This window comes from Telopea speciosissima, chromosome 11 (genome assembly GCF_018873765.1).
Source record: "Telopea speciosissima isolate NSW1024214 ecotype Mountain lineage chromosome 11, Tspe_v1, whole genome shotgun sequence".
Taxonomy (NCBI): Eukaryota; Viridiplantae; Streptophyta; class Magnoliopsida; order Proteales; family Proteaceae; genus Telopea; species Telopea speciosissima.
In genome coordinates, this window is record NC_057926.1 from 46,473,695 (window position 1) to 46,489,827 (window position 16,133).

Below are 16,133 nucleotides of genomic sequence, written 5' to 3' on the forward strand. Positions count from 1 at the left end.
CCAAGTTTCGATCAAGATACGATCGAAATCGAAACAAACTTGTTTTCTGGTTGGTCGAAACCTAATCAAAACCCGGGTTTTAGAACCTTGCTCACTGTTCATCCCTCATCTCTTCTTTAGGGCTATAAACAGATCGGATTCGGCTCGGATAGTGCTATATCAGCATCCGCATCCGATTAGCTATCGGACGGATTCAGATAGTGCTAAACGGATACGGACACGGATACGAATCAGATATTTTATCTGTTTACATGTAAATATAGCTTTTTGGATAACTATAGTCTATCCGTATCTGCATCCATTTAGCTTTCGGACGGATTCAGATAGTGCTAAATGGATACAGACACGGATACGAAAACGGATTTCGACTATTCATTTACATCCCTACTCTTCTTCTTTTCAATTATTGTTCTTTGGCTATCTCCTTCTTTCTCTCTCTCCCCACTTCGTCTTGTCTTCTTCTTCTTTATTTTCTTCTTCATTTATTTAATTTTTTGGACTTTTTCTCTTCACCATCTTTGGACGGTGGATACAAATAGTGGAGAGAGAAAGTACATGGGCCCCTCCATGTGAGGAGGATCCCAGCAGTCTGTGTGTCTTGGGGGTAAGGCCTGCAAGCTGCACGTGACCAAACATTTCCTTCTCTCATATTTCAGATAAATTAATTCACCCGATTAGATTTCAATTCCTTGAACCATGATATATATAAACGGGGCAAATTAATGGAGAACCGGCCAAGGTACTTATTCCATTATCAAAACAAGCCAAGGTACTTATTCAAATAAAATCTTACAAAGACACGTATGGGGTGGCTCGTAGTTTGAGGAGATCTTTGTGATCATGGAGGAGTGGTAGTGGTAAGTCTAAAACTTTGCACACGCGGAAAATGTTTTAAATGAAAAAACTTTACACTATGTTTTCTTATCTTGTTCTTCTTCCTCTCATCCAAATCTTATCTTGTGGCTTGTCTCCACCTGCCTTTCGTTATCCAACCCTATTTGATTATTCAATTCTTTTACACTATAAATACCCCTTGGCCCTTGCCATTATTGCTCCATCTCTCTCAGCTCATCCCATAAACATACACTGATACCAAAAGATGGGAAAAGCAGCGTATATCTTTCTTCTCTTCTCTTTCTCTTCCTTTTTAGTAGCTCTAGCAGAGCAATGTGGTACTCAAGCCGGTGGCGCCTTATGTCCGGGTGGTCTTTGTTGTAGCCAGTATGGTTGGTGTGGTACCACCTCTGACTACTGTGGAAATGGCTGTCAAAGCCAATGCCCCGGTGGTGGTGGTGGTGGTGGCGGTGGCGGTGGTGGTTGTGGTGAAGGTGGTGGTGGTGATATTGGTTCTCTCATCAGTGAATCCCTTTTTGATGAAATGCTTCTACATCGAAATGATGGAGTTTGTCCTGGTAATGGGTTCTACACTTACGATGCTTTCGTTTCTTCCGCAAACTCCTGCGGCGGCTTCGCAACCACCGGCGATGATGAGACCCGTAAGGGGGAGATTGCTGCTTTTTTGGCTCAAACTTCCCATGAAACTACAGGTTAATTAGTTTAAGTAAATTTTTCTCTTAATTAGGACTAGATTGAGTTTAATTACTCTCGTTCTACAAATTAAGCATCATTAATTGTTTGTTTTCTAATGTGTAGGGGGATGGGCAACTGCACCTGGTGGCCCATTTGCTTGGGGATATTGTTTTCTGAGGGAGGTAGGCAACCCTGGTGACTATTGTGTAGCTAATGCTCAATGGCCGTGTGCTCCCGGTCAAAAGTATTTTGGGCGTGGACCCATCCAGATTTCTTAGTAAGTATTAATTAAAGTAACCTAATTAATTTATTAATAACCCTTACTTAGTTAGTTAATATTTTTTGTTTAATTAATACATTTAATAATGCTTACTAGTTAATATTTTTGAATTTTCAGCAACTACAACTACGGCCAAGCAGGAGAAGCCCTAGGGTTGGACCTTCTCAACAATCCAGACCTTGTTGCAACTGACCCAAAAATTTCATTCGAGACAGCATTGTGGTTCTGGATGACACCCCAATCTCCAAAACCTTCATGTCATGATGTTATCACCGGCGTATGGACACCCAGCGCTGCCGACATCGCCGCCGGCCGTCTCCCCGGCTATGGAACTACTACTAATATCATCAATGGAGGACTTGAATGTGGAAGAGGTTATGATGATAGGGTGGCTAATCGTATAGGATTTTATAAGAGGTACTGTGACATGTTTGGAATTGGCTATGGTGACAATCTAGACTGCTATAACCAAGGCCCTTTTGGTTTTAGTCATCATTCTGCATCTTAATCCTTCACCTAAGTATGATCAAGGCAGCACTAATCCTTCTGTAAGCTGCTAGCTACTGTCCTTTTGTTAACAAGCTGGGGTTAAATAGAGAAATCTGGTGACGTGTGTAATGATATGTGATAATTAAGAATAAGTTCATTTTAATTATTGAACAATAAAGAATTAATTAATAGTATGCCAATCCCTTTAATTAAGATACAGTAGTACTTTTCTATACAAAAAGCGGTGAACCTAGTGCACGAGGCTTTCGCTATTATAAGGTGTGAGAAGGGTTATATAATCTACCCAATCGTATTGACCCCCTCTTTGTGGAGAAGCTATTTGAACCAAAATCACTCAAATAACCTTACTTAGCTATGTCCGGCGTGAGTATAAAATCTTATTCAAATTTGATATCATTTGGAGCTCGATCAGTTCAAAGAATCATTTTTTCAAGTCTCACACTCTTGTCGGACATTTTTTACTACTTTTCCAACAAAATTTGAACTTAATAACCATATGAATGGAAAGTACTCTCAGAGAAAGCTTCATGTAGATGAACTTGAAGAAAGCTTCATGGAGATGTAAGGCCCAATAAAATCGACCATACGGATTAAAAATTATTAATATTTTAATTTTAAATCGTTAAATTTCTTTCAAATAATAAAAATATAATCGGATGGTCCAAGGGCTGCCACATGCCTAGTCGCAGAGGCAGCCACATACGTACGGTAACACCTACAGCCAGGCCAAGGCTTGGGTTTGCGCTTGGCTGGGCCTCGCATGCACACAAGCCTGTGTGCACCCGTGCCTTAGTCCGAACCTGGGCCTTGAAATCCGGGTTTTTTTGGTGGCTATAAAACCCACCCACCTTTGGAAGCTCATAAGTTCCTCTAAGCGTCATTTATGAAAGCAAAAGAACATCTATCAATCAGAAAACTTTTTTTTTTTCAAATAAATTTTTTATTGAAGATTAAAAAAAGGCAAACAAGTCTAAAGACAAACTAAAAGCAAAGAAAGTTAAAGATTAAAAAGGGGGACTCAGTCTTAAAACAAACTAGTGGTGGGAACAAGCCACTTTTCACCCAAGAGAAATAATAAAATAAGACTATGGGGGATCTGTGAGGCACACCAAGGAAGTCCTTATCCTTTTCGATTGTCAAGAGATCTCAGCATATAAATCAGGCCGATCAAGAGCCACACGGACCAACAAAGCCTCCTCCTTTGCCGAAAAGGGAGATGGAATTTTTTGCTACTCCACTCCAAACTCCTTCCGTGATCACCTAAATAAGATCGATCAAGGCATTATTAATCCTTCTGTAAGCTAGCTAGCTACTGTCCTTCCGTTAACAAGCTAGGGGATTAAAAAGAGAAATCTGCAGGTGATGTGTGTAATGGTATGTGATCATAAAAGAATAAGTTCATTTTAATTGTTGTTACCTATTATGCTTGAACAATGAAGAATTAATGGTATGCTAATCTCTTCAATTAGGATACAGTAGTACTTTTCTATACAAAAAGCCACTTACCCAGTGCATGAGGCTTCCGCCACTGTAGGGTCTGGGGAGGGTTATAATATAGGACTTGGGTTTCCTCCAGTCGTGGCAGAAGATGGAGGATCTAGCCCAACAAAAAACAAGGCCGGGGTTCTGGTCATTTCACGGGAGGGCCCATATGGGGCCCACCTATTAAATGACCCAAACACCCCTTGTTTTGCTGGGCTGGATCCTCCAGCTCCCGCCACAACTGAAAGAGAGTCAAATTCTATAATATACACAGCCATACCGACTCCCTGCTTCGTGGAGAAGTTGTTTTAAGATGAACCCACGACCATTGGGTCACAATGGAGCAACCTTACTTTGCACTTACACTAAACAAACCTTTTAGGCCCTACCAGTATGTATTGCACTTTTACTAGGCCATGTTTGGATTCACCCATCCAACGAGCTTAGATCACATTCTTTTACGAGAATGTGATCTCGTACGCCCCAAACCAGCTAAATGGAATCCACTTCTCCTTGGGGCGTATGAGATCCATTCTGTTATGTGCCTAAAAATTGGTGGTTGAGAGGTTTACATGCAAGAGGTTGCAGGTGAGAAGATCAGATCGAAGAAAGAGAAGTTACCGAATGCAATTGAATTGCTATCAATTGAAGCAGCAACAACTAGGGTTGCAACAGGGTCGGATTGGGCTGGAATTTTATTTTATCCCAACCCAAGCAGTCCTATTAGTTGGGCCCAGGCCCGGCCCAACCCAACTATTATATGAAATTTTAAAGGTTTGAAATTTAATCAATGTGGGATTATTCCTCTAACACATTCAACATAGTAGTTTCCATGACCAAGATTGTAAATTGTAGTAACAAATGACAATTTAGAATAAGGGAGGGGGATCGATGTAATTAAGTATTGTTGGTGTCTAGGTAAAAGAACTCTGTCCGAGTGTATGGGTGTACAAGTAGGTTGTAATCAAGTATTATTGGTAGTGCTTTAGGCCCCATTTCTTTAGCGGAATAGTTTGCAAGAGATGGGAAAGTTGTAGTAAAATGCTGATATAGCATTGCAACAAACCCACCCCAGACTATTTGTTGGCAAGGGGGTGGAAATGTTGAGATAATGGAGGGAACAGATCCGAATTAGCTACCCACATAGGGACAGGTGGGATAGATCTGCCCCCTCCATGGGATGTGGATCCCACACTCTAGAGGCGGGTCCCACACCCCCATGGAGGGTTTAGATCTGTCCCCACCCATCCCCATGTGGGTACCAGATCTGAACTCAACATAATCATTACCATTTTCTGCTAACATGGCATTTCAAATCCCATAATTTTTCCACCTCTTGGCTTTATAAAGTCCCACGAAATACATGGGATTTTACAACTTTCCCATTGAATGCTACAGTAACCCATCTACTCTTTATTTTTCCAAACATATGAGACCCACCCGTCAGTAATCCCACAACTCCCCCACCCCATAAACCCCTCTAAACAAACATGGCCTTAGTTATTTGTAGAAGAGGCCCAACTACTATATGAAGTTATCAAAAATCCGAAATTAAATCAAAGTAGTAGTTTCCTATGACTAAGGTTGTAAATCATAGTAACAAATGATAATTTTGAATAAGGAAGGGGGCTAGCTGTCAGGTTGTATGACTCTTGTATGCATCAGCACGAGGGCCAATGAGAGTGCATAAGAGCATTCATTAAGGGTATTATTTTTAATTTCACTTATTTTTTTTTATTTTTTTAAGAGAGAGAGGGGGGGCGGATTCTAAGAATCTTCGTTATTGAAGTTCACCACTACCTATTATGGAATACATTTATCAACTATGGTGTTTCATCTAATAGAAAATTCAAAATTAATCTTTCACAAGAGTTCAATTTCCAATGAAATCTATTGCGATTTTAGAAACCTTTTCACTTTGAAAATTTTTGTTTTTGTTTTTGGGTAAACCACTTTGAACTTACTTCTTAGACACTTCCATGATTTTCTAGGCCTTTTGGGTTAGAAACTTAACCAATAAGGTGGGTTTGTCATGGGGAGCAATTCTTCTATGTAGTCGTGGTGATAGTAATCTAAGAGAGGACTCATAGTCCTCCTAAAGGCTCAACCCCACAAACCCTACTTTCTTCTCTCACCTTTCCTCCGATGAACCACATGAGTGCACACTTGTCGAGTTGTAGTCAGACACATGTAGGGGTTGACTTAGGGGTGGGGTGAGGGGGCAGAAACCAAATATAAATTTAAAGGAATTTGATTAGCTGTCAGGCTGCATGCAAGGTTTACAGCATTGATATTGGTATCGTATTGAAAAGGTGATTGTAAGAGATACAATATCGTATAAAAAAGATACAAAATATGCTAAACACGTATGAAAATAGTCAAGAAACATATGAAAATACTTAATATATATATATAAAACACAGTTTTCAAGCATAAAACACTATAAATAAAGAGGGAAAAAAAATGCTATCTCGGCAAATGTGGTGCACTACCTTTACACTCAGACACAAGGTATGTGAAATGATCGTTGTGATCCTGGGAAATTCCGCCTTTATACGGAGTCATAGTCAATCCAAAAATTTTGTACACCCAACTCAATAACTCAAGAACCTTATCAGGACTGTCCAAGGTACCCAGATCGTGAGCATGTTGGCTTAATTTTCCAATAACAAATGCAATGTCAGATTATCAGGTCTAGTACAATTCATCAAGTAAAACACATAAGCTAATTAGTTGGGGATTTTCATTTTGAGAAATTGAATTGACCGTCACCCAAGGCAAATCAAAAGAAAAAAGGTAAAATTTTTCAAAATCTATTTTTTTATTCAATAAATTTGATATCTTATTATAAAAGATTAGTTTAATTACATTATTCTATTGAATAAAAAAGGAGGCAATAACCAAACAAGTTGAATTAAACTAATTCAATCATAGTTGGAAAATTAGGTTTTGATTGGATCGAGTCGTTGAAATCGAGTCAAAATTTTGGAAAACTTGGTTAAGAGTTTTGTGTAGAGTAGGTCAAGGTAAAAAATGATGAGACCGGATCCTAAATTGTCTGAGTCAAATAAGTTTTAGAATTTTTACCCAAGAGATGCCAGAATTGGTGAGTTTATTAATTTAAAAAAAAAAAAACCATAAAATTGATTCAGTTAAAAACTGAAGTTGAATAAAATAATAGTTCCGAATTCTAAAACAAGGGGAAAGTTTATATACACGGCTGTGTAAGCCGTATATGTGAGAGGGTGGGAGTTTCAAGGCATTTATTAATGGGTGGAGGTTTATGACTTTTCCAACTCTTTGTGAGAGGGGACACGACTATGTATGCTTACACGGTCGTGTATGAAAACTTCCCCCCTAAAACAATAAGAAACCCTTAACTCCTTGTCTCCCTTCTCTTATTCAATTGTACAAAGTCAAAATACATTAATATGTGATTCATGATTTTTTTATATATTTTTATTATATTAAAAAATAAGAAGAAAAAAAAACGTGACTCACATCAACCTGGTTTAATCAAACCAAATCATCAATTTTTTTGAAAGATATGTAAAGTCAGAAAACCTAATTTTTCAATTATATTTTAGGTGGAAGAGAGCACTATCTGGTCACATGCGGTGGGCTGAACAAAATGACTATTATATCCTTATAGATTTCCACCTTATCTGGGCCACACAAAATAACCACTATGCTCTCAAGGATTTCCACCTTTTCATAGAAATGCGACATGTGTCTGAACGCAAAAGCCGCACACCCTATTAGATTTCAATTCCTATAACCATGAGACGGGGCAAATAGAGAACCCCCAAGTTACATATTCAAATAAAATCTTACAAAAACCCGTATGGGGGCGGCTCGTAGTTTGAGGACATCTTAGTGATCATGGAGGAAAATGATTTTTAAATGAAAACTTTACACATGTTCTCATCTCCTTATCCTTCGTCTTCTTCTTCTTCTTCTTCTCATACATATCCGAATATTCCATGTGGCTACTCTCTACATGTCTTTCTTTGCCTAACCCAGTCAAGGTCAAGCTAGCCGCCTCAATCTTTTTTAATAAAATGCACAACCCTATAATCCTATTTGATGATCTCTCAATTCATTGTTGTTGACCAATGAAGCGGGGGTAAGGTGGTACCTTCTGCCGCACTTATGTGTAGGAACGCATGACAGATCAGGCAGGTGGAAGTAAAGGAATCGAATTCATGGATAAGCTACTAATAAAGTAACCCAAAAGAAGCATTCAAGTAGAAAATACAAACCTCATAAACATAAGTAAAGCTGCCTAATCATCTTGAAAATTTTGATTATTCAACTCTTTTACACTATATATACCCCCTTGGCCATTTCCATTGCCCCATCTCACCCATAGAAAAAGATGGGAAAAGCAGTTTATATCTTTCTTCTCTTCTCTTTCTCTTCCTTGTTAGTAGCTCTAGCAGCGCAATGTGGGAGTCAAGCCGGTGGTGCCCTATGTCCGGGTGGTCTTTGTTGTAGCCAGTATGGTTGGTGTGGTAGCACCATTGACTACTGTGGAGCTGATTGTCAAAGCCAATGTTCCGGTGGCGGCGGCGGCGGTGGTGATATTAGTTCTCTCATCAGTCAATCCCTTTTTGATCAAATGCTTCTACATCGAAATGATGCAGCTTGTCCTGGTAATGGGTTTTACACCTACAATGGTTTCATTGCCGCCGCAAACTCCTTTTCCGGCTTTGCAACCACCGGCGATGTTGATACCCGTAAGAGGGAGATTGCTGCTTTTTTGGGTCAAACTTCCCATGAAACTACAGGTTTGTTAATTGAAGTTAATAAATTTTCTCTTAATTAGGAGTAGAGAGTTTGCTCTCTCATTCTACTATATATACAAAGCATATCATTCTTAATTTGTTTTCCAATGTGCGTGTAGGGGGATGGGCAACTGCACCTGATGGCCCATATGCTTGGGGATATTGTTTTCTCAGGGAGCAAGGCAATCCACCATCCTATTGTGTAGCTAGTGGTCAATGGCCGTGTGCTGCCGGCCAAAGTTATTATGGGCGTGGACCCATCCAGATTTCTTAGTAAGTATTATATATATCATTTCATCCTTTTTCTTCTTTTTCGTGGATAAATAGTATTTCTATTTAGATAAAGGACATGAGTTTCTGAAGGTTTGGATACAAAATATCAAAAAGGCCCTAGCTCTCCTCCAGCCTTGGCGGGAGCTAGAGGGTTCAGTGCTTGAAAACCAGCCCCAAAACAAGGGGGTTGGTCATGGGCCCCACCTATAAAATGATTAGCCCACCCTTATTTGTTGTTGTCGTTTAGCGGGGTTGGACCCTCCAACTCCCGCCACGGCTTGAGAAAATCCTTTTCCGTATCATAGATCAGATAATGAAATATGATCAAAGTGTCTCATATGCGATGACATGACTTTCCACACTAGGGAATTGGTGATTCCAATAGATCCCTCGAAATAAAGCCAACAAGACCAATATATATATATACATATATATGACCAAATGTTTTCTGTGCCGAGGCGCAGGCTATGCCCAAATACATGGGGATGGGCAAAATGACCACCCTGTCCCCTGAATAACAGGCTCATGTGTCATTGAAAGATGAAATAACCACTAGTGAAGTAGTAATGGTAGAGAAAGCCATATGGGTGTCCGCTTCCATATTGGATCCAAATTCTAATTGACTTAGTATTCCTTTTTATGCATGATTATCATAATATTACCCTCTTTAATTTTTTATTTAGATATTTTTTAGTTCTCAGGATATCTTTAATATGTAATTTAGTCTTGAGTGTGTCTATTAATATTTAAAGCTAGCTCATCCTATAAGAGGATTTGGATCCTCTACCGCCTGGGGTTGAGTGGCCATTGTGCTACGCTCAACCCTCAGGCCATCACGTGATTTTTATATCAAATCAATGGTTGGTAGGCGAGCTCAATTCAAAATTCAAAATTCAAAAATGTCAGACAGCCATCTACCAACCATTGGATTGGTATATAATCCACGTGGCGGACTGTGAGTTGAGCGTAGCACGATGACCGCTCAACCTCAGGCCGCAAAGGATCCAAATCCTTATAAGATCTTTGGTTTATATATAGTTACCACTCACCAAGATGTGAGAAAAAATCCGGCCTTCACCCCCCCCCCCCAACAAAAAGAAGCAATTTTCCGGCCATGACAATATATATGACTTAATTAATTTAATAATCCTTATTAATTAATATTTTTTGTTTGATACATGTCTTAGTTTGCTAATTAATTACTTGCATAAGATTAGGCTAATTCAAGCAAATAGTATTAATGAGATGACTTTTGAATTTTCAGCAACTACAACTACGGCCAAGCAGGACAAGCCATAGGGGTGGACCTCATCAACAATCCAGACCTTGTTGCAACTGATCCAACCATTTCATTCAAGACAGCATTGTGGTTCTGGATGACACCCCAATCTCCAAAACCTTCATGCCATGATGTTATCACCGGCGTATGGACACCAAGCGCTGCCGACACGGCCGCAGGCCGTCTCAACGGCTATGGAACCGTTACCAATATCATCAATGGAGGACTTGAATGTGGAAGAGGTTATGATGCTAGGGTGGCTGATCGTATAGGATTTTATAAGAGGTACTGTGACATATTGGGAGTTAGCTATGGTAACAACCTTGACTGCTATAGCCAAGGGTCTTTTGCTGTTACTCATTCTGAATCTTAATCCTTCACCTAAGTATGATCAAGGCACTAATCCTTCTTTAAGCTATTGCCCTTTTGTTGGACAACAAAATAATATAATAAAATTTTATGGGTTTGAGTTTTTTCTTGCAAAGAAGCCAAGAGGTGTAATGGTTTATGATAATAATAAGTTGATTTTATTGTTAAAATGTCTATTTTGCTTGAAGAATGAAGAAGTAAGCTAATCTCTTTTATTAGGAAACGGTAGTACTTTTTCTATACAAAAAAAGCGGTGGAACCAGTACATGAGGCTTCTGCCACTGCGGGGTTTGGGAAGGGTTATAATATAAGCAGCCTTACCTCTGCTTCGTGGATAAATTATTTCCAAACGAACCCACGATCACTAGGTCACAATGAAGAAACTTTAATTGCACCAAGGCCCACCCTCTAGACTACTCTATATGCACTCTTTAATTATGATTTTTTGATGTTTGGATGGCATCAGCCCATGTGTGGGGTGCATACTCCAAAGTGGTAAGTTTTTGTAGCAAATATGCACCTAATAAATTTGAGAAATATCTTTATGACTCCAACGCTTGAACAACATGAGAAATGAATACATACACTTATCGCTGTGTTTGGTATGCATTCTGGGAATGTAGTATTCTAGGTCAATTTTACACTCTTAGATGATAAAAGTAGTTGTTTTTATCACTCAAGAATGTGAAATCAACCTAGAATGCATTTCAAGAATGTATATCAATTAAACACAGCTTTAATCAACTGTGATCACTGCAAATGGGTTTTTCCAAATTAATATCTACGATTAAACAATCCTTTTAGGCCCAACCAGTATGTATTGCACTTTTACTAGGCCTTGTCAGGACTCACCCAGCAAGCTCGGATCACATTCTCGTACACGCCCCAAACCAGCTAAATGAAATCACTTCTCCTTGGGCTGAGGAGTGGATTCCATTTGGTTGGCTTGGGACGATCTATTCTCGTATGAGAATGTGATCCGGCCTCCTGCTAGTCCCAAGCCTTATTAGAGACCAGGTGAGGCTCCTCCCAACGCTACTGGTGGAAGAACATCAGTTGACTTTGAAGCTTTGATCGTAGAATCGTTTTAACCATTTTATCTTATTTCTTGATCAAAAGTCAAATCCCCACCAATTGGTTCTCAATATAATTAAAACATTAACAAATGTGACAAGGTGTACTGAGCAAAACAAGGAAAAAAAATTCTTTGAAGAGCAAAGGAAAATTTGTGTATCATGAAGACTTAATGCAAAGGAAAAGCAATAAAATCACAATGTATAGTAGTTATGAATCGAATATAACACTATCTGTATCGACATTGATTAGCTTTCAGAAGAATTCGAATAGTTTCCCAGAACTAAATTTTTGAATATGGATTTCCCTAAATGAATATGAACACGAATCTAATATTCAAAATTTTGACTGTCTATTTATATCCTTATTGGAGATTGGAGAGTGGATGATGCAGGCCCGTTGAGAAAGGATTCCTTCCCCTCAAAGTATTGCTACAAAAATCACTTTTCCTATTTTTGAGGGATAGGTAGAGATTATTAAAGAGATATATTTTCCTACTTTAGAGGAGATTGATCGATTGCTAAAGGGATTATCGTTTCCTATTTTAGAGGAGAAGATTGGTTATTTTGAAAATCTAATTCTAGAAAGAGGATAACCGTGGAGCAAGAAGTTGGAACTCCTCCTATATTTTAGGAATAGAATTACACAAGGTCATGCTTGAACGAATTTCACAAGGAAACACAATTTAAACACAATTTAAATACTTAAATACTTATGCCACATGGACAGCCTTGGACGAATTTGAAAAAAGAAGAGAGAGAGAGGGTTTCTTAATATAGTTTTTTTAATTTTAGTATTTTAGATTTCTAGCTTTAATCAGGATTTACTTTTTACTTTTCTTTTTATTTTATGATGTAATCGTAGCCCTAGGATAGATTGCAATTAAGGCTAGAGAATTATAGTTTATTTTTCTCTTTAAATATGTAAGAGCTATGCTCATTCAATGGTGAAGAATTGATTAATAGAAATTTACTCGGTTGAGTATTTTGGAATCTTCTGTGTTCTACCCCATAACCTTGGAAAGTTACGTTGCATCCTTGAAGAGTTGCAAGTGTCCCGTTGTAGCGCCCCCAAATCCGGGTGAGATATGGCAGCGGGCCGCCGTGTGATAACGGCCAGTCTTCCATCTCACTTACATTTAATTCATTGGCAGCGGATAATCAATCACTCAAATATCATTGAATTGCAGTGGAAACTAAGTCTATATCACCTCAATGCACAGCGGAAGTTATTCATTCTAAGTAATTCTGTCAATGATCGAAATCTAAAAAGACCTTCATTCACATAACCATAGTCTAAAAACCTCTTACTTGAGTCATCACACAACTTGTATCATTATAAAGCATTACATCCCATTCTATTCTTCAAATTACATTAATGCTACTGACCACCTACTATCACACTGAAACCCACCAACTGTCTTGAATCATAAAAAGAAAAGAAATAACTCTAAGCGTTATTAAAGAAGGATCCACTACTCGGGAATTATCAAGTATTTTCCCCTAGCTTTCTTAACGCACTGCATGCAGTGACACTCCATGTGAGCCTGCCCTGCAACTGTAAAATATTGAGGGGTGAGCTCAACTAGCCCGTGAGAAGAATACAGTCATATTATGATGCAAGAAACATGGATGATAGAATCTGAACATATTATACATTTGATCATAGATATATAATCATGCATGGCATTTGAAAATAACACTAAAAACATGCTCAATGAAAACATAGTACATCTTTTAATTCTTAAGATAAATGATTTAATTAATTTGGTCTGGACATTGTGAACTACCTCTCATACGTAGAAAGTGAGGTCGTCATAACTGCCATAAACTTAAGGTCTACTCCTGATTCCAGGCATCGTAACCCTGGGGAGGACCGCCATATCACTGAACAATGGATAATCTACCCCTAGTTCTAGGCATCGTAACCCTGGGAGGGACTAATCTCATCGGTATATAAGGGATAGTCTACTTCTGATTCCGGGCATCGTAACCCCGGGAAGGGCTATCTCAGAATATACTATGTCTACTCCTGGTTCCGGGCATCGTAACCCCGGGGAGGACATCTGTCACACTAGGCATGATCTACTCCTGATTCCGGGCATCGTAACCCCGGGAAGGATCACACTCTAGCATCTGTACACCTCATCCAGTACCTAACCCCCTACTGGAAAGGGGTGGTAGTCACATGGGTTCTTTACCATTCCATTCCTTTCGTTTCATTTCCATGAGTCTAACATTTATTTCAATCTTTCTTTCATGAAATTCATATTAGCCTTAAAATCTCATCATAAATAAGATCGTCTATTTATATATCATTTAAAACATTCTAAGACATATAATATAATACATTTCACTTAAACATAAATCATGATGCAATGAAACATGCTTAATCATAAAGTGCAATAAAACTCAATAATATGATGATATTCCACTCACATTGCACTGTGTCCGTCGGTTCTATGAAAATCCTTTCTGTCTCGTTTCTTGTGAATTCGTCCACGTCACCTACATGGGTATCCTTCCTTAATTTAAAATCTAAACATTTTATTACTTCAATTTTAATGATTTAGGAACGTAGACAGTCCTAATTTTAGGTTCTACCAACTTCCCCGATTTTGACTCTGGCTCACCTAATCAAAGAACCATTATTTTGTTTGTTTACTTGTAGTGCAAGATCGATAGAGAAGAAGGTTGAAGGGGGTAGCAACTCTCCTAGGTCCCTAGTAAGCAGTAGAGAAGCCCTTCAAGGCTTGCCCAAGGACTCATTAAGGTTCATTAATGGAGTCTTCTCCAAAATAGAAATCAATATCATATTCTCTCTGTCTTCTCAATCCAATAGAATAGCCATTAACTAGCTATTGAGCTCACGAGATTACAAGAAGAATAGGAAAGATACATAAAATAATAACTAAATAAAGCAACTAACATAAAATAATTACTAGACATGCAATCAGCAATAACATAATAGGAAGCTTAGTGCTGAGGTAGATGGGACATAAGCTTCTCATGGACCCTTCTGGAATGCCAAAGCTATTTAGGATGATTATGCGACTCAAGTGTTCCTCTTATAACCATGGGGTACATGGAATAATCAGGGGTCTCTGGTTCAAACATGGATTCAAGTCGGAGATCGGTTTAGCCTGTGCTTAGCACGGAAGTTGGTCTGGATTATTGAGTATTATACATACTGGGTGCTGGGCTATATTCATTTAAAAATAGGGTATACTATTTAGGAATGGGGTCACCACCACCCATCAATGACACCAACATATTAAAAAATGGGGTGATGTAATCATCATCCAACAAACATTAAATGAAACCAATGTAAATATAACATAGTGAGGTCATGTAATACTATTCATCATAAATATATATATATATAAAGTAATAGATTTGAAAAGTATCCACTACTAGCCTTCTAATATATAAAATTAATAAATATGTTGAAACCAATACTATTCAAGAGGGAAAGCATTCGGTTGTCTAGGCTTGGTGACTTAGTCACCGCGGCTTGAGAAGATGACCGGAGTCATGACCAAGGTGAAAAGAATGGGAATAAAACTAGTGGGTTTATATATATTTAGTCCATTATGATCATATGGGCAGGGGTATTTCATGCTCAAGGTTGAGGACTACAGAGGCTAAGGATACCTGAAACGTTAACAGGTGATTTCGTCTTCCACGGCGAAGCTGGTTCTGGACGGTGGAGTCTTGCACCGCAGCTGCTACGTGGGCGACAGCACCTCCTCTTTTTATTCCAAAAGCAACTCAGCTCCCTCAAATTCATTTACACTTTGACCCTATTCCACCTCTCACCTTCGTCTCTCTATTTTGTCTCACTTTCTCACAAACTACCTCTTCTTATCATCTCATTCTCACAATCCACTCTCTCTGCTAATGGCATGAAGATCATTCCCTTCCCTGCCTTAGCTTTATAGACTCTCTCTTACTCCTGTACGTTGGAGGGGGATGATGGAATTCGAAATGGGAAGTCAAGAAAGGATGCTCCGGCCATGATTTAAACGGCTAAGGTATTAATGAGAGTGCCAGTTGATTGAAGAAAATCAAAATAGAGGGATCCTACCCGCTGCCTACCTCTCACATAATGCCAACGCAAACGGGAAAAAAATGATGTGTAGAACTCGCGTGAATCCCGGATGACTTTGGTTCTGCAGAGAATTGGTTCCAAAAATAGGGGTTTACTGTATAAAATGTATATTTACAACGAATAGACAAGCATGGCAGAGATAATCATGCGCAGTGGTTGGAGAAGTTCTCTCAACGGAGAGGATCGTGGTTGCGAGATTTTCTCGACAGAAATATTGTTGAAGTTTTAAAGAAGAAGAAAACAATGAAGGGACACACCCATGTGACAACCATAGTACTATATCTCGCGATATATCGGTATCTCGGGCCTACCGAGATATCCGAAATATCCGAGATATCGTAATATTCGAAATATTGCATTTTTACGCAATATTTGGGGTCCATCTCGGGGGTATTTGGCCATATTTAGGCACGAAACTTCATGGACAGCCTTATTTAAG

The 16,133-nt window shown here is 38.8% G+C and overlaps 2 protein-coding genes across 3 annotated transcripts; both read left to right on the forward strand.

Moving 5' to 3' along the window:
* Positions 1–1,086: 1,086 nt before the first annotated feature.
* LOC122645222 (chitinase 9-like) lies at positions 1,087–2,318 on the forward strand. Its single transcript, XM_043838552.1, has 3 exons — positions 1,087–1,547; positions 1,654–1,807; positions 1,928–2,318. Exons 1-3 carry the CDS (start codon positions 1,100–1,102, stop codon positions 2,316–2,318), a joined length of 993 nt encoding a protein of 330 aa, XP_043694487.1. The 5' UTR covers positions 1,087–1,099.
* Positions 2,319–8,142: 5,824 nt separating this feature from the next.
* On the forward strand, positions 8,143–10,591 carry LOC122644624 (endochitinase-like). 2 transcript variants are annotated; one of them, XM_043838005.1, is made up of 4 exons: positions 8,143–8,294; positions 8,379–8,592; positions 8,709–8,862; positions 10,127–10,583. In XM_043838005.1, exons 1-4 carry the CDS (start codon positions 8,181–8,183, stop codon positions 10,512–10,514), a joined length of 870 nt encoding a protein of 289 aa, XP_043693940.1. In that variant the 5' UTR covers positions 8,143–8,180; the 3' UTR covers positions 10,515–10,583. The 2 variants fall into 2 exon arrangements, with proteins under 2 accessions (XP_043693940.1, XP_043693939.1); XM_043838004.1 differs by having other exon boundaries at positions 8,143–8,592; positions 10,127–10,591.
* The last annotated feature ends 5,542 nt before the right edge of the window (positions 10,592–16,133 follow it).